The sequence below is a fragment of the Chiloscyllium punctatum genome, chromosome 20, assembly GCF_047496795.1.
Source record: "Chiloscyllium punctatum isolate Juve2018m chromosome 20, sChiPun1.3, whole genome shotgun sequence".
Classification (NCBI taxonomy): domain Eukaryota; kingdom Metazoa; phylum Chordata; class Chondrichthyes; order Orectolobiformes; family Hemiscylliidae; genus Chiloscyllium; species Chiloscyllium punctatum.
In genome coordinates this window covers 78,733,818-78,758,672 of record NC_092758.1, presented here as the reverse complement: position 1 = coordinate 78,758,672, position 24,855 = coordinate 78,733,818, and the positions used below count along the sequence as shown (strand labels likewise).

Sequence of the window (24,855 nt, the reverse complement as noted above, 5' to 3'; positions counted from 1 at the left end):
TTGCAACAAAGGCAAACATTCCATTAGTCTTCCTGATAGCTTGCTGAAACTGAACGCTAGCCTTCAGGGACTTAGCAACAAAAACACATGTCCTGTACATATCTACACTTTCCAACCTCTTACAATTTAATCAATGCTCCACAGAGCTGTTTTTCATACCAAAGTGTATAACCACACACTTTTCCACATTAACATTCTATCTGCCATGTTTCTACCCATTCGCTTAGTAGGTCCAAATCATCCTGCAGCCACTTTACATCTTCCTCAACACACATTGGACTAAACATTTGCCGTAGAAGTATTAAAAGGCAAAACAAGTCATATGGATAAAATTAATCATTTTTAAAATAGTTAATATCGAGTGATTTTATTTTGATTAAAACCTTATTTTGGGCATTAGAAGTTTCAGTTACTGAACAAATAAGATACATGAGATCCACAGTGAGTTGGCTGCATGAATTCAGAATTGACTTATCCATGGACAGCAGAAGGTAGTGATGGAAGGGTGCTTTTCAGACTGGAGGTCCATGACCAGTGCTCAGATCCACACTGGGACCTCTGCTGTTTGTGATAAACATAAACAACTTGAATGGAAATGTAGATGGGTGGGTTAGTAAATTTGCAGATGATGCAAAGATCGGTGACGTTGTGAATTGTGTAGATGGTTGTCAAATGATACAGCGGATATAGATCAGTTACAGATATGGGCAGCAAAATGGTAAATGGAGTTTAATCCCGCTAAGTGTGAGGTGCTGCGCTTTGGGAGATCAAATGTTAAGGAACAGATAATGGCAGGACCCTGAACAGCACTGACATACAGAGAGATCTTGGGGTTCAAGTCATAGCTCCTTGAAAATGGCAATGCAAGTAGGTCGAGTGGTAAAGAAGGCGTAGGGCATGCTTGCCTTTATTGGTCAGGGAATTGAGTACAAGAGTCAGGATGTCATGTTGCAACTTTATAAAACTTTGGTTAGGCCACACTTAGGGTATTGCATTCAATTCTGGTTGCCATATTACAGGAAGAATGTGGAGGCTTTGGAGAGGGTGCAAAAGAGGTTTACCAGGATTCTGCCTGGATTACAGGGGTAAGAGCTATAAGGAGATGATAGAAAAACCTGGTTGTTTTCTCTGGAGCGGCGGAGGCTGAGAGGAGACATGATAGATGTCTATAAAATTGTGAGATATATGGATAGGGTTGATGGTCAGAAGCTTTTTCCCCAGAGTTGAAATGTTTAATACTAGGGGACATGCACTTAAGGTGAAGGGAGGTGGGGGGAGTTCAGTGGAGATGTGAGGGCCACTTTTTTTTTAAAACAGTGTGCTAGGAGTCTGGAACATGCTGCCAGGGTTGGTGGTGGAGGCAGATAGGATAAGGGTGTTTAATGGCCTTACATGAATATGCAAGAAATGGAGGGATATGGATAAGGCAGGCAGAAAGGATTAGTTTAATCTGTGTCATTTTGGCACAACATTATGGGCTGAAGAGCCTGTTCCTGTGCTGCAATGTTGTTAAATAAAGTAAATAAAATTGAAAAGTCCTCAAAATATTCTGAGTGGGTGAATTAGTTCACCAACTCCTTTGTGAATTTATTTTGTTAGCTAGTTGTCTTAACAATCAGAATTGATTGTTTTCATAAATTTTCTAGCTACTTATTTTGTATCTGATTTGAAGGCACTATAATCTCACCAATCCAAAACGATAACAGAAAACTTTCAACAGAAACTTCTCTCCATCCTATCAGAAAGATGTGAAACTTGAAAGGGTTCAGAAAAGATTTACAAGGATGTTGCCAGGGTTGGAGGATTTGAGCTATAGGGAGAGGTTGAATAGGCTGTGGCTGTTTTCCCTGGAGCATCGGAGGCTGAGGGGTGACCTTATAGAGGTTTATAAAATCAAGAGGAGCACGGTTAGGATAAATAGACAAGGTCTCTTCCCTCAGGTTGTGTAGTCCAGAACTAGAGGGCAAAGGTTTAGGGTGAGAGGTGAAAGATATAAGAGACCTAAAGGGGCAATGTTTTCACACAAGAGGCTGGTACATGTCAGAGGAAGTGGTGGAGGCAAGTACAATTGCAACATTTAAAAGGCATCTGGATGGGTATATGAATAGGAAGGGTTTGGAGGGATATGGGCCGGATGCTGGCAGGTGGGACTGGACTGGGTTGGGATATCTGGTCAGCATGGACAAGTTAGACCGAGGATCTGTTTCTGTGATGTAAATCTCTATGCCTCCAAGACTCTATTAGGTTATTACATTGAATGCAAATAAAGAAAAGATGTTATGCTCTAAATATTTCAAATAAAGTATATTTAAGTACAATATTTGTCAGTTATTCTTAATACTATTACTATTACATTGTTAAATTAAAGAAAAATATTTTAATAGTGTTTGTCAACACAATTCTTCATGCCATATCAAACATTGTGCTCTTTCATATTGAACTTAAACTTTAATTTCAGCAGCATGATTGACTGTGTGTGTATATATATACATATATAAATAAAATGCATAAGGAGGAGGTGCTTCCAATTCTAATCAACTTCTCAATCTTCAAACGCCTACTTTGTTCCCCACTATACCCATCCCTGACTCCAATCAATTGCATTGAAACCCTTATCCACACGATTGTTATATCTATATGGAAGCACTCTAAATAAAAGAAAGAACTGATAATGCCATAAGTCAGAAACAAAAACTGAAGTTGCTGAAAAAGCTCAGCAGGTCTGGCAGCACCTGTAAAGAGAAATCAGAGTAAATGTTTTGGGTCCAGTGACCCTTCCTCAGTTCCACCATTCTAATTGTCTCCTGTCTAGACTCATTCCTTAAATCACCATGAAACTTGAATCCATCCACAACTCTACTGTCCATATCTTAGATCAGCCAAAGGCTCATTCATGCTTTAACCCTGTGCTCACTCAGCTGCATCAATTTCAGTTGCCTCAATTTTAAAATTCACAAATCCCTCTATGTCCTTGACCCTTTATGTTTGCAACTTCCTTCAGTTCCATAAACCTCAAATCTCTGCAGCTCCAATTCTGGCCTCTTGTGCAACCTTGACTTTCATTGCTCTACCACTGGCAGCTGTGCCTTCAGCTGCTACAACCATTGCTCTGCAATGCCCTACTAAACCAACACAACTCTCTTGCTTTATAACTCTTCTTAAAAAAAACAACCTATTTGACTAACCTTTTGCTCACCACTTGTAAACACACTTGACATTTGTTTAGCATGAATGCATGCATAATCTGACTGAGAATGCATCTTGGTCGTCTTACAGCTCCAAAAGGCCAGAGTCCAAAATAAATAGTAGAAGCAGGGGCACAGAGCCGCAACTTAGAGTTTTTAAACATTTAAAACAAAATTAATAAATTGATTTGGGCAGCACGGTGGCACAGTGGTTAGCATTACTGCTTCACAGCGTCAGAGACCGGGTTCAATTTCCGCCTCAGGTGACTGTCTATGTGGAGTCTGCACATTCTCCCCACGTCTGCGTGGATTTCCTCCGGGTGCTCCGGTTTCCTCCCACAGTCTAAAAATGTGCAGGATAGGTGAATTGACCATGCTAAATTGCCAGTAGTGTTAGGTGAAGGGATAAATGTAGGGAAATGGGTCTGGGTGGGTTGCGCTTTGGCAGGTTGGTGTGGACTTATTGGGCCGAAGGGCCTGTTTCCACACTAAGTAATCTAATCTAATCAAGTAAAAAGAAAAAAAATGAAGATAAAAAAGCAGAGCAGATTGGGGAAGCACAGTTCAAAATGTCTCATATTAATGCGTGTCGTACTATCTTTTGCAGAAATAAAGTGACCCAAACATTGTTAATTTTATTAAATTAGAAGTTCAACATGGGCATAGAGCCAGGATTGATGAATGGATTTAAGAGACAGATCGCTGTGACTTCACTGAATTGGAAAACAGACACGGAAAGGGGGCTGAATGTACTCCACCAGTTTTCAAACTACTGTCGTCATCGAATGTGAACTGAAAGCTCACATCACACTGTAAACTTTTGCTATAAAATCTGTGTCTTAAGATCTTGTACTCCACAACCACCTGATGAAGGAGCAACGCTCTGAAAGCTAGTGCTTCCAAATAAACCTGTTGGACTATAACATGGTGTTGTGTGATTTTGTCTGAACTGAAAGCTGACTTCAACAGAGAGGTAAACAATATATGTCCAGAACAGTCTGCAATCTATGGAGTAAAGGGTATTTGAGTCTCACAATGTAGGTGCTGGCTTGTTGTAAAAATAGCTAGCCCAGAGAACAATAGTTGCTGACATTCTAAAGGGTTAAGATTGTAAACACAGCTTCAACCATCCGGAACCAAGCACTGTAATTATTAGGTAGTGAGCACAGCAGGCAGAGAAGGACCTTGCTTTGGACAGGGAGCAGCTTAACTCTAAACATTAGCAATTTCTACAGGAGTTAAAACAGTGTGATAGACCAACAGTTTCAAATTCAGAAAGTTTGATCCCCAAGTCATGGTTGAGATGCATATTAATTTAAATCAATTTTCCAAAAATTGTGAAATGTCAGTCTTTGTAAGATTTAGCATTGTGTACAAACCAAAAAAGCTTTTATGGTCTTCTGATGCTAAAACACACTTTATACAACATAAACACACACACATTCTCTCTTTGGTTTTGTCATTTTATTAACATGCCTCTTCGCAAGAATTGCACTGTGTACGCGTATATATATAAATAAAAAACAGCAGCAAACACTGCAGACCCCACCTAGCTTATCAATCTGGATGGAGAGTTTCAGAGTGACATACTGCTGCACTGTATAAATCTGCTGTAGCCTTGGCATGGAAAAGACACATTACCAGCTTTTCATTAGTTGTGACCCAGATAGGCACTGCATGAGAAAAAGCACAATCCATTTGAGAATCTGTAACAGTGCCTGAATCAGCAATCTACAGGCAAACTGAAACAAACACTTGGTTATCGGTTCCCACTGGAAAATAATGGAAATTTCAGGCCTCAAAAATCACATTGAAGGCTTCATTCATCTAATTTCGCTGTCAAAAAGCTGAAGACCTGATTGTTTGACAAGAACCCAACTTTAAACTGTAATCTACAGGAGAATTGCTGTTCAAAAAGAGCATTAAGGGAGTTTTAAACAAACCAGCAGGAAACTTTTTATCAATCTTAACCTCGATTTCTCAAAATGTTGGTTCGTCCGTCTGCTGGACTCTACATACAAAACACAAAAGCAATGTTGGTCTTATACTAGACGATAGAAATTTACAATCTCAAGTCTTTGGAGTTACTTGTCTTAACAACCACATGACCTCTCATTGGTGGGAAAACAGTGGCATTACAGACTCCAGCTTCTGCGTACGAATGTAAAGGCAAAGTCTGGTAGAAGTGATGTGGCAAGTCAAATCACAAAGCCCTGACCCAACATCAATATTCAATGTCACATTTAAAAATAGTAGCAGCTTGTTCAAAAGCAGTTCAAAACTAGAGTATAAAAACTGAATGCACATTACATCAGACTTTGTTTTTATAGAAATCTGAAACATTAGTCAGAGAGACAAAACCACACAAACTACTACAGTAATGCACATCCAAGCTGTTTTAATAGCTCATCCCTGCTTTCTACAACATAAATATTTAATATGTGTTCTATCATTCCTCTTCATAATTCATTAGTTAAGTCCTTCACTATGAAATGTATACAAACAGCATGATACTACTAATATACTGCAATTGGCCAAACTAATTAAACTATTGTTAGAGTCGCTCAATGTGGTTCAGATATTTATAAAAAGTACCTTCTTTAATTCATCACACCCTCATTAAAATTGACACACGAGCTTTAAATTCTGTACATTGTTGTCAAGCAGGGTTCGAAGTGCTTTAGACAGCTTTATAAGCAGTAACTAACAATAATCAATTTGGTTTTTCTGAAAAAAAAAGTCTATGATGAGGGCTGCCGCAAGTTCCCTGGGTGATGTTGGTTAAGTCAGGGAGTTAAAAACTGCCTTTCTGGCGACCATCCCCAAGCCCACCAGCCCCCGAGTACACCCCGTCTCCTCATCCACCTGTCCCCACCCCCAAACCACCGCCCTCAACACCAACCCGCGCCCTCAGCTTTATTCCTACTGTACCTTCTGTGTAGCAGCTTGACGAGAAGATTGTACTGGGAGGTCTGAAGATGTAAGGCAGATACCGAGAGAAGCATTTCATCTTCCAAAAGGAGCTAAATAAGAGCAGCCTCTTCAGTCCACGTGGATGGCACTTTTCATTCCTCCCCACCTTAGATGCGGATTTATTCCTTCACAGCTCGGTTGGGCTGACGGAGATGGAAATTGGTCATGGCGTGGTGGAGACAGATTCACCATACTTGCCTCCTCAGACAGCAGGGTACAGAGGTTTGCATTTCGGGAGGAATGCCATTTGAATCCCAAGACACCGGGATGCTTAAGTCATTGGCCGTTGTCCATCAGTTCAGAAAATGCTGACTAAGAGCACTATAAAACATTCTATAAGCAATGTTGCTAAAACTCACCCGTGTCAGAAGAACTGCAAGTTAGTAGCAATCAAGTCAATATTAACCCTTTCTGAACCAACAAAACGTAGCAGAAAGATTTTTTTAAAATGAAAAGAATGCACCAAAAGCTCTTATCTTCGGGCAAACGTGAAGGTGAAGTTACAAAAAAAAAATTCAGTCTAGAGTATAGTCGTTTGCATGCAGTATAATCGAAACGCTCAGAGACAGCTCCCTTCTCCAATTTCAAGCCACGCAGACTGCAAGCCTTGCTGAAGCCTGCTCCCATTAATCTAAAGCAGTCACGTTACAGGCTGTACAGTAGGGAAACCTTGCAACCAATTACCAGTACCTTACGTAGCCGTGAAAAAAAAACATCCTGTACTGCTAACGGAAATGCTAGCACTGTTGAAGTCTTAATTGCACAAAATTTCAGCAAGATTCGGCGTTTAAAAGATTACCCCAAAAATAACAGCTTGCATTTATATAGCACCGTCAACGAAGTAAAATGTCTCAAGGGGCTTCACGGAATGTTATCAGACAATAATTTACACTGAGATATAAGAACAGGTAACCGAAGGCTCGTCAATAAGGTTAGTTCCAAGCAACGCCTGGGAGGAGTCGAGCAGAGAGAACATTGAGCATAAGACAGTAAAGAATAGGAACAGACCTTTCAGCCGACCATGGCTGTGACGGCATGGCTCTGAGTTCGAGGTAATTGTAGAGATTAGGTACTTAGTTGTCTGCAATGTTGCCCCAAACAAACCAGTCACATACAGAACAAGTCTTAGGGAAAGGCCTTTACACGTAATGTCGTTATTTATGTTTTATGTTCTACCTGCTAAAGAACTGTGAATTCAGGGCTGTTTTGTTTTCTTTTATTTAACCCCATTTCCTAGGCAACCTGTTCAGATATATTATAGCCAGGTCTTGAACCTGGGCTAGGGGTAGGGACACTAGCACTGTATCCTACCTAAGAGGGCATTCGGTGATCTCAACTCTGAGACACCAGGAACTATCAAGGTTCTAGTCGGCATTATCAATTAACGAATAAATTAATCCATCAATCCAGTGACCAACTAGAAAAGATCATATTAACTCAGAAAAACTAGTCACAGCATTCAGTGAGTCACAATCTGCAAAATCAACTTTGCAGCATGAGATTTTGAATTTGGAGTCTGGGAATTTTGTCTGGTTGCACAACATCAGCCAAGCATTCAGAACAACATGGAACTATCTACAAACTGTGTTTTTATTTGTTCACTGGATGTGGGGATCATTGGCAGACTATCCATGTTTTAAATTACATTGGGAAGGTGGCTGCTTGAACTGCTGAAGTCCATGTGGTGTAGGTTACACTCTGTTGTTAAGAAGGAAGTTTGACATGACAGCAATGAAACAACGGCAATATAATTACAAATCTGGATAGTATGTGGAAGGGAACTTGTAGGTGGTGGTGTTCCCCATGCATTTGCTGGCTTTGACCTTCTAAGTGATAGTGTTTGGAAGGTGCTGATAGAAGCCTCAGTGAATTGCTGAATGGTGTCAAGCTTCTTGAGTGTTGTTAAAGCTGCACTCATCCAGAGGGTCAGAAAGTAAGTTACTTGCTGCACAATTCCCAGTCTTTTGCATTTGCCTCTGTAGCACATTTTTATATAGTTGATCCTATTACTTTTATGGTTAGTAGCAACTCTGTGATGGGATGAATTTAGTAATGGTAATGCCATTGAACATCAAAAGAGTTGGTTGCATTGTCTCTCTTTGGAGTGTTCATTGCTGGGCACTTGTGTTTCATAAATGTTTGTTCCCAGCCTTTGCCGACATACTAGCATATTTAGAGAACAGTTCTCCAAAGCTTCTACATTAAAATTCTGATCCATGCATTCAAATTCTTCCTTCCCAATGACCTCATTCTTCCCCATCTCTGTATGCTCATCCAGCCCTACAACCTCTGCATTTCCAATTCTAGCTTCTCATTCATCTCCAATATTCATCCCTTCAATACTGACTGCAGTGCCGATGCTCAGTTCTCACAGACTCTTACTAAACTCCTCTATCCCTCTCTCTTCCTTTAAGATGTTACTTAAAACCTACCTCTTTGAGAAAACTTTTGGTTACCTGTCTCAACATATCCTTAAGTGATTCAATGCCAAATACTGTTTTGTAATACCCCTATGAAATGCCGAGGCGCATTTCATCATGTTAAAAATGCTAGATAAATATAACTCATTGTTTCTCTTGATTTATATCAAGATTTCTGTACAAATTCTGTACACTCATCCACACACAGCATTCTTCACTCTTCAAGTCATTGACATTCTGTGTCGGGGTAATAGAATGGAATTTAAAATACAATTGCACTTTTCCAAGTACTAAAAGCTGACAAACAATAAGACATGAACAGGCTGCACGCAGTCTGTGAAAGGCAGTTGACTTGTGAGAATGAATAAACATGCTGAAGTGTTGTTTGAACAGGAGGCATATCTGAAGAACTTTATCCTGAACAATGAGTAGAGCTTAGATTAGGATGAATCGTATATATGAAAATGAAGTTTTTCCAGTTTATGAGCTTTTCCTTTGTCAGAGTGTACAAGGAATTAAAATCAGCTCATATACAGAAAATCATATTGCAGATTAGCTTGTTGCAAATGTGCTAAATTATAGTATTCTCTCACAGAGTCTTCTCTCCAAAGATATGGCCAAACAATCCAATTTGAATAAAAATACGTTGTCAGATTTTCTCAGAGATATTCAACTGGCAAGTCTTCTGAAGTTGACTCTTACCTAAATTTGTTTACATGGTCCCAGTTATTTTCCAGCAAGTCTATCTCATCTAGCTGTTTTGAATAAGTCCATCTGAAGCTTTCATAGACTGATCTGTAAGCCAGATGACACCTAAGGCAATGGAAGAAGAAAGTCACCAAGAAAGAATATTTGATATATCACGGCAATTACAATCCCTTTAGACAGGTCTGAAAGGATTTCACTGGGATAACCATTATTTTAAAATACGTTAGGTGATTTTCTAAATATGACTGAATAGAAAGACGGCACTGAGTATAATGTTGTACTTTGCCAGTAGTGTGATGTAGCAGGAGTCTCCACTGGCTATACGAATCTCAATGCAGGTCTTCATAAGCCATCTATTCGGATGAGTTCTGGGATGGCTAACAAATTCAGTTTGTGATTTCAGATTTCCTACATGCGGACAGATGGTGCTTAAAGGGGTGAGCAGATCAGCTGTTTAGAGGTTGTGTGTATGCTTTCCAACACTGACTTCTCTCTGCGTATTCCCAATGAAATCTCTCAACAAGTTCAATATCTTCTCAAATAAACCTCCTCCATTTTGGTCAGTCACAAGCCAGGGACTCCCATTTCTTCAGGAATGGGAAGAGGATATTCCTAAAGTGCTTCCACTATTTCCTGATGTGACTGAGTATTCCAAGTATGGCTGTTGCTTCGGCAGTCTGCTGAGAGAGATGTAAAAGACATCCATGGAGCTTGTTTTGACTGATTAGTGTATCCATGATAGATATATTGGCTTGAGACAAGATGCTACTGTTGGAACCACCTTTCTTGCTTCTAGAGTTAAAAGATCTTGTGTAGGCTCTGTTAGTGGTATTTCTCTAGTGCTTTGAGGTGCTGTAGATTGTCCAAGGTTCCAAAGCATATTGCAGTGTGGGATCACTGCTTCCTAGTAAACCAAAAGTTTTAGTCTATTTGTTTGAAATCCTGGTTCTCAAATACCTTTCTCTTCAGTTAGCCAAATTGACTGAGTTGGCTCAGTGGAGGTGAAAATGAATTTCATCATCTGTTTTCAGGGTTCACAAGAAGAGGCTCCCAAAGTATGGACAATGGTCTGTGTTTTCCAGGATCTCATTCAAAACTTAAATCAGCACAGGCATGTATTGTGGTGCAAGACCTGCTTGGTAGAGGACCTCAACCTGTCCTGGTGTTTAGCAAAAGCTTATTTTATAATTTGTTTCAGAAAGGAAATTGAGTTGACATGGTCGTGGTCCGCATGGGTACCAACATAGATCGGAAGAAGGATGAGGTTCTGAAGGCAAATTTTAGAATTAGAAATGAAATTAAAAAGCAGATCCTAAAGGGCAGTAATATCAGGATTATGTTCAGTGCCAAGAACTAGTGAGCATAATAATAGGAGGATCGACCAATCGAACACATGGCTGGAGAACTGGTGTAGGAGGAAGGAATTAGAACCAGTACGAGGGCAAGTGGACCTGCACAAACTGGATAGATTGCATCTTCTGGGACTGGACTGATATCCTCAGGGGAAGATTTTTCAGTGCTGTTAGGGTGAATTTAACTTTGCTTGAGGGGGTAACCCAAATTGGAAGGAAATAAAGTTGGTAACAAGAAATCAAAAAGATATTGGAGAGACTAGAAGACAGGAAAAACAAAGATGAGCATGGAGTATGCTTTGAAAGCAGAATGATTTTAAAAAGATAAAATTCAGGGCACTCTACTTAGCATTCACAAAAAGGCTGATGATCTAAAGGTGCAAATAGAGATACATGGATATGATCTAATTGCCAATACAGAAACATGCTGCATCATGACCAGGACTGGGAACTGAATATTCAAGAAGGTCAGACAGGAAGGAAAAGGAGGTGGAGCTGTGCAGATCATAAGGGATAGAGTCAGTACATTAGGAAGGGAGGCTCTGGAGGTAGGAAATATAATGTGTGAAATCTGTTTAGGTGCAGCTGAGAAACAACAAGGGGGAGTAGACATAGTTTGGAGTTATTTATAAGCCAACAAATAATTGTGGTAGTGTGGGTCATGTTATTAGTCAGGAGATGAGAGAAGATGTAGCATTGGAAACATAGTAATCATGGATGGCTTAAATCTGCATATAAATACATTGAGGACTAAAGCTGTTTACAGCAAATTTCTGCAGTGTGTTCAAGATGGTTTTAAAGCAGTATATTTGGAGGTGGTGTAATAATTGCAAATTTGTTAATGATACAAAGCTATGAGGAAATGTGTGTTGTGAGGAAGATGTAAAGTGGTTTCAGGAGGGTTTGGGCAGGCTTAGTGAATGGGCAAGAACATTACAAATGGAATATAATATGGAAAAATGTAAGGTTATCTGGCCTCCCTGTACATGGATGACGTCGCCATTTTCTGCTCAGATCTGCTGTCCGTGTGCAGACTGATGTGCATATGTGACCTGTTCGAACGGGCCTCAGGGGCCAAGGTAAACTGAGGCAAGAGCGAGGCCATGCTCTTCGGGAACTGGGCCGACCAATCCTCGATCCCCTTCACCGTCAGGACCGACCATCTGAAGGTGCTGGGTATTTGGTTTGGGGGGGGGGGGGCGGTGCTGGGGTGTGCGCCAAGTCTTGGGAGGAGCGTATCAGCAAAGTGAGGCAGAAACTGGGCAGATGGAAGCTACGGTCACTCTCCATCGCGGGAAAAAACCTGGTCATCAGGTGTGAGGCACTGGTCATTGCTGTTATACGTGGCACAGGTCTGGCCTATTCCCAGAGCCTGTGCCGCTGCAGTCACCCGGGCCATCTTCCAGTTTATATGGAGGTCAAAGATGGACCGGGCCCGAAGGGACTCGATGTATAAAGATCTGGGCAACGGGGGAAACAATACACCCAATGCCACCCTCACCCTGATGGCCACCTGTGTGTGTGGCTGCATCAAGCTGTGCGTGGATCCCCGGTACGCAAACACCAAGTGTCACTACGTATTGAGGTTCTACCTATCCCCAGTGTTGCGAAGGACAGGCCTGGCCTCGCTGCCGAGTAGTTGGACCGTTCCGTATCACCTGTCCTTCGTGGAGAAGTTTATGAAGAAAAACACCTTTGACCACAAGTCCATCAGGAAGTGGTCAGCACGTAGTGTCCTTGACACCCTTCGGGAAAAGGAGTGGGCGGATCCTATCGAGCGGTTCCCTGAGCAGACTGTCAAAGCCATTTGGCAGAATGCCTCATTGCCAGAACTTTCCAACAAGCACCAAGACATAGCTTGGCTGGTGGTGAGAAGGGCTCTGCCTGTGAGATCCTCGTATGCACGGGCAGACTCTCTCCCACACCGCACGATGCCCTCAAAGCGGCTGCGGGGGGGATGAGACTGTCACACACCTCCTTCTGGAATGTGCCTATGCAGAAGAAGTCCGGAGAGGAATGCAGTGGTGTTTGTCAAGGTTCATCCCGAGGAGCGCCGTGACGCGGGACTCCGTGCTCTACAATCTGTTCCCCGGGACGCACACCGAGACGAACATTAACTGTGCCTGGAGAATCATCAACTCGGTGAAGGACGCTCTCTGGGCGGTCCGAAACCTGTTGATCTTCCAGCTGAAGGAGTTGACCCCGACTGAGTTGCAGACTGGCACATTCCAAGGTCCAGGACTACGTGTTGAGGGACGCGCTGAAGCTTGGGGCAGCTGCCGCCAAGGCCCGGTGAGGAAAGACCACCGTTTAACGTCTGCCTGCCTAAGCACAGGGGTCTGACGCAGTAAGGGGGCTCCACTGACCCCTCTGCTAAATATGTGGATAGTAATCGTACAGACCAGTATATATGAATAATTACTCTGTCTCTGTATGCCAAGAAATTGAATGTTTACGTGTGTATGGCATGATCAATTGTACAGATTATCAAAATATTTTATGAATAAAGTATATTTTTGAAATAAAAAAACAATCTGCTTGGCAAGAGAAACGTGCACGGTATTTCTTAAATGATGTGGGGTTGCAAAGTGTAAAGGTACATGTGGACCTAGGTCCTTGTCAATGAGTTATTGAAGATTAACATGCAGGTACAGTAAGCTGTCAGGAACACAAATGGAAGATTAGCCTCTATTGTAAAAGGATTGGACTGCAAGAGTAGTAAAGTTTTGCCTCAATTGTATAGGAGTTTGCTTATATCTCTGAGATATTGTGTGCAATTTTTGCCTCCTAAACTTAGGAAAGATATTTTTTGCCATAGAGGGAGTGCCTACATGGTGGGACTGTCCAACGAAGGGTGATTAGGCAAACTGGGCATGTATTCTCTAAAGATTTGAAGAACAAGAGGCGATTTCATTGAAACCCACAAAATAATAAGGAGTGAATAGGTAGATGAAGGCAAACATCTACTTGGGGAGATCAGAACTAGGAGCACAACTTAAAAATAAGGAAGATGCCAAGGTGCAGATGTTTTTTAATTCCGAGATTTGTGAAATTTTGGAATTCTCTATCTTAGAGGGCTTAGTCTTTGAGTATGTTTAAGGTAGAGAATGACAGATTTCTGATTACCAGTTGCATGCAAGGTTCTGGGGATGGGGTGTGTAAAAGGCCCTGAAGTACTCAATCAGCCATGATCTTACTCAATGGCAGGGCAGGCTAATTGGGCTGAGTGACTTATCCCTGTCTCTATGTTCTGATGATCTAAAGCACAATTTCCGAGTGAGAGCACACAAATTTCATCAGCAAAATGAAGCTCACTAATTGAACTTGGAGTGATTTTGGTTTTGGAAGTGCAAGTTGAAAAACTTCCTATTTGTTCTGTAAGTTCTCTTCAGTTCTGTGGGTAGTTTGCATAAAAGTGCAACAGGAGAAATGGAGAAGAGGGTAGAAAGAATGAAATAATCATGATTGGTTAGAGTGCAGAAGACATGGCCGAAAGCTGAAGTCATGGCAACGAATTGAGCTGGAAGCAAAGTTTGGGAAGCAAAAGAGGCCAGCATGGAGACATGCATTTGGAGGATTTGAGAACGAGAGGTGATTACAGAGATAGGGAGGGTTTAGGCCACGGGGGCGTTCAAATACAAAAGTACAAATTTAAAATTTGAGCTAATAGAGGTTTACCACAGGTATGGTGTACTTACAGAAGTTGGTGCGGGTTTTGATGCTTGTTGAATGGAATGGACAATTCAACGATTAGCACAGTCGAGTCCAGAGGTATTAAAGATATGCATGAAGATTTCAGAAGCAGTTGGCCTGAGGCATGGGGATAGACATGTGACATGGAGGTGGAAGTGAATTGTCTGAGTACTGACAGGATACAGGGGAGCTCAGAAACCCAATCGGGATCAAATTGAGCACCAAGGTTTTGAATAGCCTGGGTGAAACAGAATAAATCTAAGTTTAATCTGGATAGATTAATCTTATTAACACAGCGGTTAGTCCATATTTTTAGCATGTAACCTCCCTCTGATAAGTTAAATAGTTCCTCGAACATCATTTACCAGGACATTATGTATTTGGAATGAAGACTTTGGTGCGAACATTACACAATACCAGTCCTCCCCAAGAAGGCCCGTAGGGAGGAAGATGCTTGCTTTGTGGCTCAATTGATAGGTGCAATGACTGGATGGATTAAACAGAAAATAAGAGCAGAGGTCGGCCATTTGGCCATTCAAGACTGCTCTACCATTCAACATGATCATGGCTGACAATCAAACAAAATATTTTGTTCCCACTTTCTCTCTATACTATTTCACCCCTTTATCCCCAGAAATGTATCTAACCCCTTCTTGAAAACATTCAATATTTTGGTCTCCTGGTTCTGGACTCCTCAGTAATTGGGAATATCCTTCTTGCATTTATCCTGTCTAATCCTGTTAGAATCTTAGATATTTCTACAAGATCATCCCCCATTCTTCTAAACTCTGAAATAATTCCACAGAGGTCAGTACCATCCTTTATTGACAAGTGGAGTGTCCTGGACACTGATCCAGCTCCCTCAGAGTGACAGGATGTCCAACACACCTATTTTTATCTGTCAGTCATGGCTTCCTTATAGGGGCTGTTAATCTGATCCAGTCAGGGAACTCATGTTCTATAGGGTCCACCTGGCTGACCTCATTACAGAGGACACAGGCCGGTGGGTTTTTTTTTGTAGCTCCTCCTGGGGTGTTTTAGCACTGGGTCAGGTTCCTCCAATTCTGCCACAGATAGTGGTGATGTGTAACGCATGGCAACTCGCTTCTTGTGCCCGGAGTGTCTCAGAAGAAATTCATTCTCATCTTCAGTGGCAAAGGCGCCGAGGCAGTAAAATCCACCGTGTCCATCTCAGATTCTAAAGGTGTCTTCAACATTTGATGGAGAGGGAGAACCCACAGGTTCCGACAGCCTTTCTGACTCTCCAAGGAGCCGGGCATGGGCCATATACTTGTTCAGGACCGGAGCACCTACCCAAACTTTACACGTTAGTGGGCCTTATCTTGCAGCAACAATGTCTCTTATGCATGCAGAGCCACCCGTACACCAAAGTTCATTCCCTGAAGTAAACTGGTCTCTCCCAGTTAGCAGAGTCGTGTCTGGCATTGGCATGCCTGATGCCATTTCACCGCCCCCCCCACCAAGTCCGGGAAAATCAAACTTAATCTCGTACAAAGTCTTCTTCCCATTAGCAACTCTGCTGGAGCTATCCCCGTAGTTGCATGAGGGGTGGTCCGATAATCAAATAGGAAATCAGACAGTTTTGTATCTAGTGAAGCTGTAGGTTGTTTCTTTAAGCTTGCTTTCAAATTTTGGACTGCTATTGTTGCCAGACCATTGGATGATGGACGGTACAGAGCTGTTCTCATATGCTGAATGCCATTCAACTTTAGAAAATACTCGAGTTTCCTGCTGGTAAACGATGACCTACACTTCCAGGAGTCCATGTATTTCAAAAAATGCTTGCATTTTTTTCTATGTTGTTCTCGTGTTTGGCTCTATTAACGTCCAAATACTTCGAGTAGATGTTGACAATGACTAAGTACCTTAAGTCCATGAAAGGATCTGCACTGTCAATGTGAACCAAGTGCAGGGTTTACCAGACATTCCCACAAATGTGGACGAACTGCTGGTGGCAACTTTTGTCCTTGTTATCACACCGGGCACTGCCCCACAACAGGGCTATATCTGCATTCTAGCCTAACCACCAGACTTAATCTCTTGCCAACAATCTCTTCATTTCGGAAACCCTAGACACTCTGGTGGTAGTATCTAGCCAATATCTAGCGTCTATGTTTGCTCAGCACAGTCACTCTTGCTCCCTATCATAAAATATCATCCTGTATGGTGACCTGGTCTTTCTGGGTCCAAACGTGTTTCAATTTTGGTTGTGATGGCCCTTTGGTTTCCCCCATCACCATCAGCCCTTTCAGTTTTGCCTGTAAGGCAAATGGCATTGGTGGCCTTGCAGAATCATGGAATTGTTCCTGGTTAACACACAAGCTAGCCTTGGCTCCTTTGATAGTCCCTAGAGTTTCCTGAAAATGTCCAGGTATTTAATTAGAACTTCACTTATGCAGTGATTTTCTAATCGAAAAATGGTGAGCCAATCTAGGTGAATCTTTTTCAACCAAGTTTGTCCCATCAAGGTTGGATCCAAACTTTTTACAAAATCTGTGGTAACTGAACTGGTTGCTACTCATAAGAAAACGGAACCAAAGTTGTACTCTTAATCTGTAAAGGTTCCCCAGTATACATTCTCAGACTAGCTGACAACTGGTACAACTTAAGAGCTGGAGTCCAGAGTGAATTTTGTTAAAAAAACTACTTTTGTGATCACTGAATCAGCCACATCAGTATTGACCTCCATTAGAACCAAGTGACCATTTCACCAAATGTTTATTTTGAATGGCTCTGATTTGGGACTTGCCAAGCAATTTAACTGTTCCAAACCAGATGCTGGTAGACTTTCCAGGGTGTGTTCCAGTGAGTTCTCTTACTCAATTCAGACCCAATGGGACTCTTTGCTGTCTTGAGTTCGCATACTGGCAGCAAATAAAATGGCTTGCCAGCCCAGATCCTGAAGAAAATTTTAACTGTTTGGCCAATGCTTTGCTTTGTTTTGGGGTTTGCTGTGGGCTGACCTGCAATCCCTCCATTCAGGATATGTCTAGAGTGAGGAAGTATAATTGCCTTCACTCAAGTGGTATTACCCAAGCTCAGTCAGACTGGTGAGGATGCCCACTTCCGTCGGAATACTCTGCAAGTCATATGCTCCACTTGCCACATTTTCCAATGATAAAGTCAGTTGTAGTACCTGTTTGAAACCAGTTGGGCTTCTTCTAGTAGGCGCTTTTGTCAGGAGAATTACTTGTTACTTTTCATCTGCCCCAATGTCATTTGCCCAGAAAAAAATAATGTCCAGTATTTGTTGGCAGGATCGAACGAGTCAGCTTCCCAAATAACACTATCATGCCAGAAATACTCACCCCAACTTAAAAGACAAGTGTTGGAAGTGCTTTAGTCTTGTCGCCACTGAAATATCTCCACAGAGGCTGGTATCCCATCACTAAAGTAACCTTTTATTTACTCATGGAAACTCTTTGACACTGTCCAGCTCGCTTAGAGTCAGTTCTCAGAGTGACAGGATGTCTGACACTCCTATGTTTATCTGTCAGCCAGAGCTCCCTGATTGGACCAGATTAACAACCCAAATTAGGCAACTCATATTCGGAGGTCCACCTGGCTAACCTAATTACAAATTCAAATGAATATAGTCCTAACAGTCTCTCTTTATGTGTTTATCCAGCCATCCTAGCAATCAGATGGTCAATCCTTGGTTTGTGTCGAAAAGTATGGAGCTGGAAGAGCACAGCAGGTCAAGCAGCATCCAAGAAGCAGGAAAGTCAATGTTTCAGGCATAAGCCCTTCATCAGGATGGAGGGCTTATGCCCAAAACATTGACTCTTCTGCTCCTCGGATGCCTGACCTGCTATGCATTTCCAGTGCCACATGTTTTGACTCTGATCTTCAGTATCTGCAGTCCTCACTTTCTCCTTATCATTGGTTTGTTACAAATTAGCTGATTTGATCTGGGATTGGGGCTCAAACGTAGCTAGGGATTTGACATAAACTGGGATGCTTCTCTTTAGACCAGAAATGATTAAGTAGACATTTGATGGAGTTGTCAACACCCCTGAAGAGTTTTGATCGGTTAAAGAGAAACTGGTTCCTGGGGAGAAAGGTAAGTAACAAGAAGACACATTTTAAAAGTAAGTGATAGAGGAAGATGAGGTTGGAAAAAAAAATTATGAAGCACATTGTTACATTGTGAAGTGTACTGCCTTAAAGGCTGGTGGAAGCAGATCCAACAGGAAGCTTTAAGAAGAGCATTGGAATAACTTGTGACAAGTAAACATTTGAAGGGCTTTGCAAAAAGAGGAGTAGGTATAATTGAAAAGCTCTTCCAAAGAGCTGGACCTATCAAAGGGGCCAAATGGCCTCTTTCCAAGAAAAGGAGAGGATGGCCTCTGGGCCACATTCTTGCCCCATTGATTTTTTCATGGGGAGGCAAATGAAAGAGGCGAAAGCGAGGACTGCAGATGCTGGAGATTAGAGTAGAGAGTGTGGTGCTGGAAAAGCACAGTCCGTCAGGCAGCAACCGAGGAACAGTGTCCTCGAAGGCAGCTGCTCCTTGGATGCTGCCTGACCTGCTGTTCTTTTCCAGTACACACTCTCGAGGCAAATGAAAGAGACCATGTGGTCTCATCCCTTGACAAGTTACTGGAGAGCCTGCCTCTGGGCATCTGTCATATTTCATAGGACCTATCCACTCTCTGCCCAAAACTGGCTATGAAATATGCAAACTGGCAATCCGGTTGCACAGTCCTTAATGCATTCATCATGCCTCTGGCAAGACAGGCCAAAGGCAGGAAGTCATTCATCTGCCATCCAGGCCTTCCCTCTTGCATTCCCACTGTCAAAGCAACCTAAGTGGGCCAAGTAAGATTCCACCTGTCGATTCTAGACAGAGAGAGAAAAAAAAGATCCCTATTGAGCATAAGTTTAGGCTGTGCTTTGATGCCTGTCTCCTCTGTCTAGATCTGGTATAAGTAGTGGCAACTTGGCATGAGAAACTGAAAAGCGCTCAGCATGTCAATAGCTTCTAGAGAGGAAAGGAGAAAATTACAGTGCTAATAAGAGCAACAATGACAGTAAGGAAGATTTAAAGCATCAGATAACAGCCAGATTTATTTTTAAAAAAAAAGCAAACCTTGAGATAAAAGCAAGGACAAGAGAAGACTGTGAAACTAAATATGCCAGTAGGCATTTAGAGCAGTCTTTTCTTTACTTAAAACCACTAAATCTTAAAGAAATCAAACTACAATAAATGCTCCAGAGCACAAATCAGATTTCTTAAGCAAATAGTCTAGTTCTTTGCTTGGATGTACAATTCTGTTCATGTTGTGTGGACAGCCTCCTAAAGTCAAAAGGTAAGTAACCCTTCATGTTTTAAGCAGGTAGAGGAACTAAATTCACAGTAATGATGTTAGAAACAGTCCTCCGTGAAAAGACGTCTAAACTTCTGTTTGTGCAAATACTGAACAGCAGAGGAATGTAATGCTTGCTGTAATACTGGCAATGCTTTCTTGTTTCAACTTAAAAAAAAGAAAGTTTGTGGTTATACATTCAGATATCTATTTCATGCACTCCCATTTTTCAATTTATTTCATATTCATAACTTCATTACCCAATGTTCCATCAGTCTCAATGCACCCAAAAGATCTACAATGGGTTTAAGAAAAAGATTAGAGTTTGTCGTGTCCATGAATGTATTCAGTTCCCCAAGGTGAGGAGCAGGAAAGCAGAGAAAAGCAGACCAGTTAGTGATCTTTGAAGTGTAATCTCTATTACTAACATAGGGAATTCATCCATGCATGGCAACATCCCAAGAACTGCCAATGAGAAAAGTATATTAAAGTTAGTTAAGGGACAACTGTTGGATGGAACATCAATAGCTCTTCCAATACCGCCTCAAGGTCATTGCATTGGCCTGAAGAGGTACTAACAGTGCTTTGTAAAAGTGGACTTTCATAATGCAGTTCTGAACGGTCATGTTTTGGGCACTGTACAATTATACTTTATAACTGTAATGTTATAAGGAAGCATGCAAACTTTTTTACATGAAGAACCTAACTGGGGAACAGAGCCTTATATAATGTATTATAGTGTGATTCATTCCTCGGCACAGCCCAGTTTATAATATGGGTGTTGATGGCTGCACTTGACAGTCAACAGCTATCAGTTTTGGACATACAGTGCAGCACCTTACACAAGTTTGGTAAAGTCTATCATAAAAGAAAGGCTTAATAGTATTGTGAAGAATTTGATAAGTCATCTTTTCATCTGTGTCTTATATCAGGGCTGTAGGAGGGAGACTTTTAAATTAAAACAATTGCATTTATATAGCAACTTTTAATGTAGCAAAACATTCAGGAGCATTATCAATGAAAATATACCAAGTCAAGTGATATTAAGAAGAAAATCAAAAGCCCAGTCTAAGATCTATACTTTAAAGAATATCCTGGAGGAGGACAGAGAACTAGAGACAAAGAGAGGTTGACAGAGGGAGTTCCAGAAATTGAGGCCTGGCCAATGCTGGAGTTTTGAAAACTGAGGATGAACAAGAGATCATAACTGGGTGGAGCAGAGATCTTGGTGGTCATGGCCTCATCCCACCCAGTATCCTGCAAGAACTCCATCCCGTTCTCCCAATTCCTCCACCTACACCGTACCTGCTTGGATGAGGAGACATTATACTCCCAAGTATCCCAGATGTCCACCTATTTCGGACAATGTGCTTTTCCTCCCTCTGTCATCCAGACAGCCCTCCACCGCACCAGCTCCATTCCCCACTCCACGACTCAAAACTACCCCCCCTTCCAAATGCAATAAAGACAGAGGCCCCCTTGTCCTCATCTACCACCCCACCAGTTTCCACATCCAACATGTCATCCTTCTGTCAACTCCAATTGAACACCACCACCAAGATCTTCCCCTCTCTGCCTTCCACAAGGACTGTTCCCTTCGACAGTTCTTTGTTTGTGCCACTCTCCCCACCAACCCCCTGAAACCCCAGGTACCTTCCCCTGTAGCCGGAAAAAATACGAAATCTGCCAGTATGCCACCCACTCGCCTCCATCCAGGGCCCCAAACAGTCCTTCCAGGTGAGAGAGGTTCACCTGCCTCTCTTCCAACCTAGTTTACTGCATCAGGTGCTCCTGATGTGGTCTTCTCTACATCGGGAAGACCAAATGTAAATTTTGTGAACAGTTTGCCGAGCATTTCAGCCAACCAGACCTCCCAGCCACCACCTATTTTAATTCCCCTTCCCATTCCCTTTCCGACATGACCATCCTTGGCCGCCTCCATTGCCACAAAGAACCAAACTGCAAGTTGGAGGAACAACACGTCATCTTTCGTCTGGGCAGCCTACAGCTGGAGGACTCAAGATTGAGTTCTCCAATTTCAAACAGCCTCGCTTCCCTTCCCCGACTGCCTTCCCAGCCCCTTCCCATCCCTTCTACTGCTCCCAACCACCTACCAGATTCATTTCTCCCACTGACCAACCAGATTGTATCATCTGCCTGACTTCACCTCTCCCCACTTTGCCACCCTGCCCGCCGCCACCCCCTTTATCTGCAGCTCCCGCCACACCCACTCCAAGTCGTGAAGAAGGGTTACACCAGAAGTGTCAACTTCTCCACCTCCTGATGCTGCCTGTCTTGCTGTGTTCTTTCAGCCTCCTGCCTCTCTAAATAAGATAACAGCCCACAGTGTTAGGGGCAAGGTACTGGAATGGATAGAGGGTTGGCTGACTGGAAAAATGCAAGAGTAGGGATATAAGGGTCTTTTTCAGGATGGTAGCTGGTTACTAGTGGAGTTGTGCAGGGATCTGTGTTGTGTCCACAACTATTCACATTATACATTCACAATCTGGATGAAGGAACTGAGGGTTTTGTTGCTACGTTTGCAGATGACACAAAGATAAGTGGAGGTACAGTTAGTGTTGTGGAAGTGAGGAAGCTGTGGAAGGACTTGGACAAGCTGGAGAGTGGGCAAAGAAGTGGCAGATGTAATACAATGTGGGAAAGTACTAGGTTATGCACTTTGATAGGAAGAATTGAGTTGTTGACTATTTTCTAAACAAATCTTTGGAAATCTGAAGCACAAATGGATTTGGGAGTCATAATTCGGGATTCGCTGAAGGGTAATATGAAGGTACAACTGGCAATTAGGAAGACAAATTCATTTCAAAAGGGCTAGATTATTAGAGCAGAAATGTACTGCTAAGTCTGTAAAAGGCTCTGGTCGGACTGCATTTGGAATATTGTGAACAGTTTTGGGCCCTGTACCTAAGGAGGTATGTGCTGGCATTGGAGACCTCCAGAGGGGTTTTACAAGAATGATCTCAGAGATGAACGACTGCCATATGAGAAGCAGTTGAGGACTCAGTTGTACTCGCTGGAGTTTAGAAGAATGAGAAGAATCTGATTGAAACTTCAGAATATTGAGAGGCCTGGATAGAATAAATGTAGAATTATTTTTCCAATAGTAGTGCAGACTAGGACCAGAGGGCACAGCCTCAGAGTGAAGGGACAACCCTTTAAAACTGAGATGAGAAGGAATTAAGGAGGAATGTCTTCAGCTAGAAGTTGGTTAATCTGAGGGCTGTGGAGGCAAAGTCATTGGATATATTAAGACAGAGACAGGTTCTTGATTGCTAAGGGGATCAAGGGTTACAGGGAGTAGGCAGGAGAATGGGGTTGAGAAACATATCAGCCATTATTGAATTGCGGAGTTGATTCAATGAGCCAAATGGCCTAATTCTGCTCCTTTATATCCTATCTAACTCTGAAAAAGAGTTAACTCTGCTTTCACTATCTGCTGAGTTTCTCCAGCAACCTCTGTTTTTATTTAAATGCTGGTCATTCTTTGTTCAACAGACCAATATACTTCTTGATATCAATCATTAACTTCCCTTTGGTAACCATATCCAATTTCTCTAAGGGAAAAATGATATTTTTTAAATAGGTAAAAGACCCCATAGCATTTTGCAGAATATTGAATTATGCTCAATCAAGAAATATTGGCAACCCGGGTGACCACAAGACAGTATTTTAACAGCAAGAGTTGTTTATTTCTTTGGAAATTTTCCAGGTGAAAATTCATGAATAGAACAGACAGAATTTGTATTTATGTAGCAACCTTCATGATCACAGGATTTGCAAAGCACTCTGCAGTCATTTCATAGCTTTCAAAATGCTGATTGAATGTTTCTAATTGCAGGTCCAAGCCCCCAAACAACCCACCCTCCAATCCTGGCACTTTCCCCTGCCACTGCAGGAACTGCAAAACCTGCACCCACACCTCCTCCCTCACCTCTACCCAAGGCCCTAAAGGAGCCTTCCACATCCATCAAAGTTTTACCTGCACATCCACTAATATCATTTATTGTATCCGTTGCTCCCGATGTGGTCTCCTCTACATTGGGGAGACTGGGTGCCTCCCAGCAGAGCGCTTTAGGGAACATCTCCGGGACACCCGCACCAATCAACCACACCGCCCTGTGGCCCAACATTTCAACTCCCCCTCCCACTCTGCCGAGGACATGGAGGTCCTGGGCCTCCTTCACCGCCGTTCCCTCACCACCAGACGCCTGGAAGAAGAACGCCTCATCTTCCGCCACGGAACACTTCAACCCCAGGGCATCAATGTGGACTTCAACAGTTTCCTCATTTCCCCTTCCCCCACCTCACCCTAGTTCTAAACTTCCAGCTCAGTAACTGTTCCCATAACTTGTCCGGACTTGTCCTACCTGCCTATCTTCTTTTCCACCTATCCACTCCACCCTCCCCCCGCCCCCGACCTATCACCTTCATCCCCTCCCCCACTCACCCATTGTGCTCTATGCTACTTTCTCCCCACCCCCACCCTCCTCTAGCTCATCTCTCCACGCTTCAGGCTCACTGCCTTTATTCCTGATGAAGGGCTTTTGCCCAAAACGTCAATTTCGACATTCCTTTGATGCTGCCTGAACTGCTGTGCTCTTCCAGCACCACTAATCCAGAATCTAATTGTTTCTTGCCTATTATTCCTTGAATGGCATCTATTGAAATGCCAGTCTTGGCTCAGTGGTAGCACATTTGAGTCATGTCACAAGGCCCTCTCTTTTACCCTCTTGGTCAAGTATTTCATTTTTTAAAAATCATGGAGCAACCTCAAATTTCAATTCACACATAGTTGCTAGACTAAGGAGATAATTGTAACATTTTGAGTAGAAGAATTATTATCCACTCACCCTGAGAAAAATAATAAAGGACAACATCAACACACAGAAACACAGAATAAGACTTAAGAAAGAGTCAGTAGCTAATATAAAAAGTTAGGCAATTTAAAGAGTTAGTCAGTTCCTTACATTCTAATAGTTGAACCTGAAACCACAGTTGTTTAGTTAAATCGTATTTGTAGAATCCTTAGGATTTTACTGAGTAGATATTTCTCTGATTTGTTTTATTACTGGTCCCAACTTTCACGATTATGAGAAGGAAACAGAGGGAGGGAATGATAAAGAGAGAATCTTCTATTCTTTAGTATTATCAATCCATTTTCTTGCCCTCTATC

The 24,855-nt window shown here is 42.2% G+C and overlaps 1 protein-coding gene across 2 annotated transcripts in view; it reads right to left on the bottom strand.

The window, feature by feature from the left end:
• The window catches only part of LOC140492212 (serine/threonine-protein phosphatase 2A 55 kDa regulatory subunit B beta isoform), a 580,700-nt gene that overhangs the window by 463,979 nt on the left and 91,866 nt on the right, over positions 1-24,855 (bottom strand). Inside the window, exon 1 of one of the 2 annotated variants that reach the window (XM_072591101.1) lies at positions 6,117-6,749. The exons of the other annotated variant lie outside the window; for it this stretch is intronic. Within the exon in view, the coding sequence (XP_072447202.1) occupies positions 6,117-6,195 (79 nt within the window). The 5' untranslated portion in view covers positions 6,196-6,749. Of the gene's footprint in view, positions 1-6,116; positions 6,750-24,855 lie in introns of those variants that run through there. 2 annotated transcript variants of the gene reach the window in all.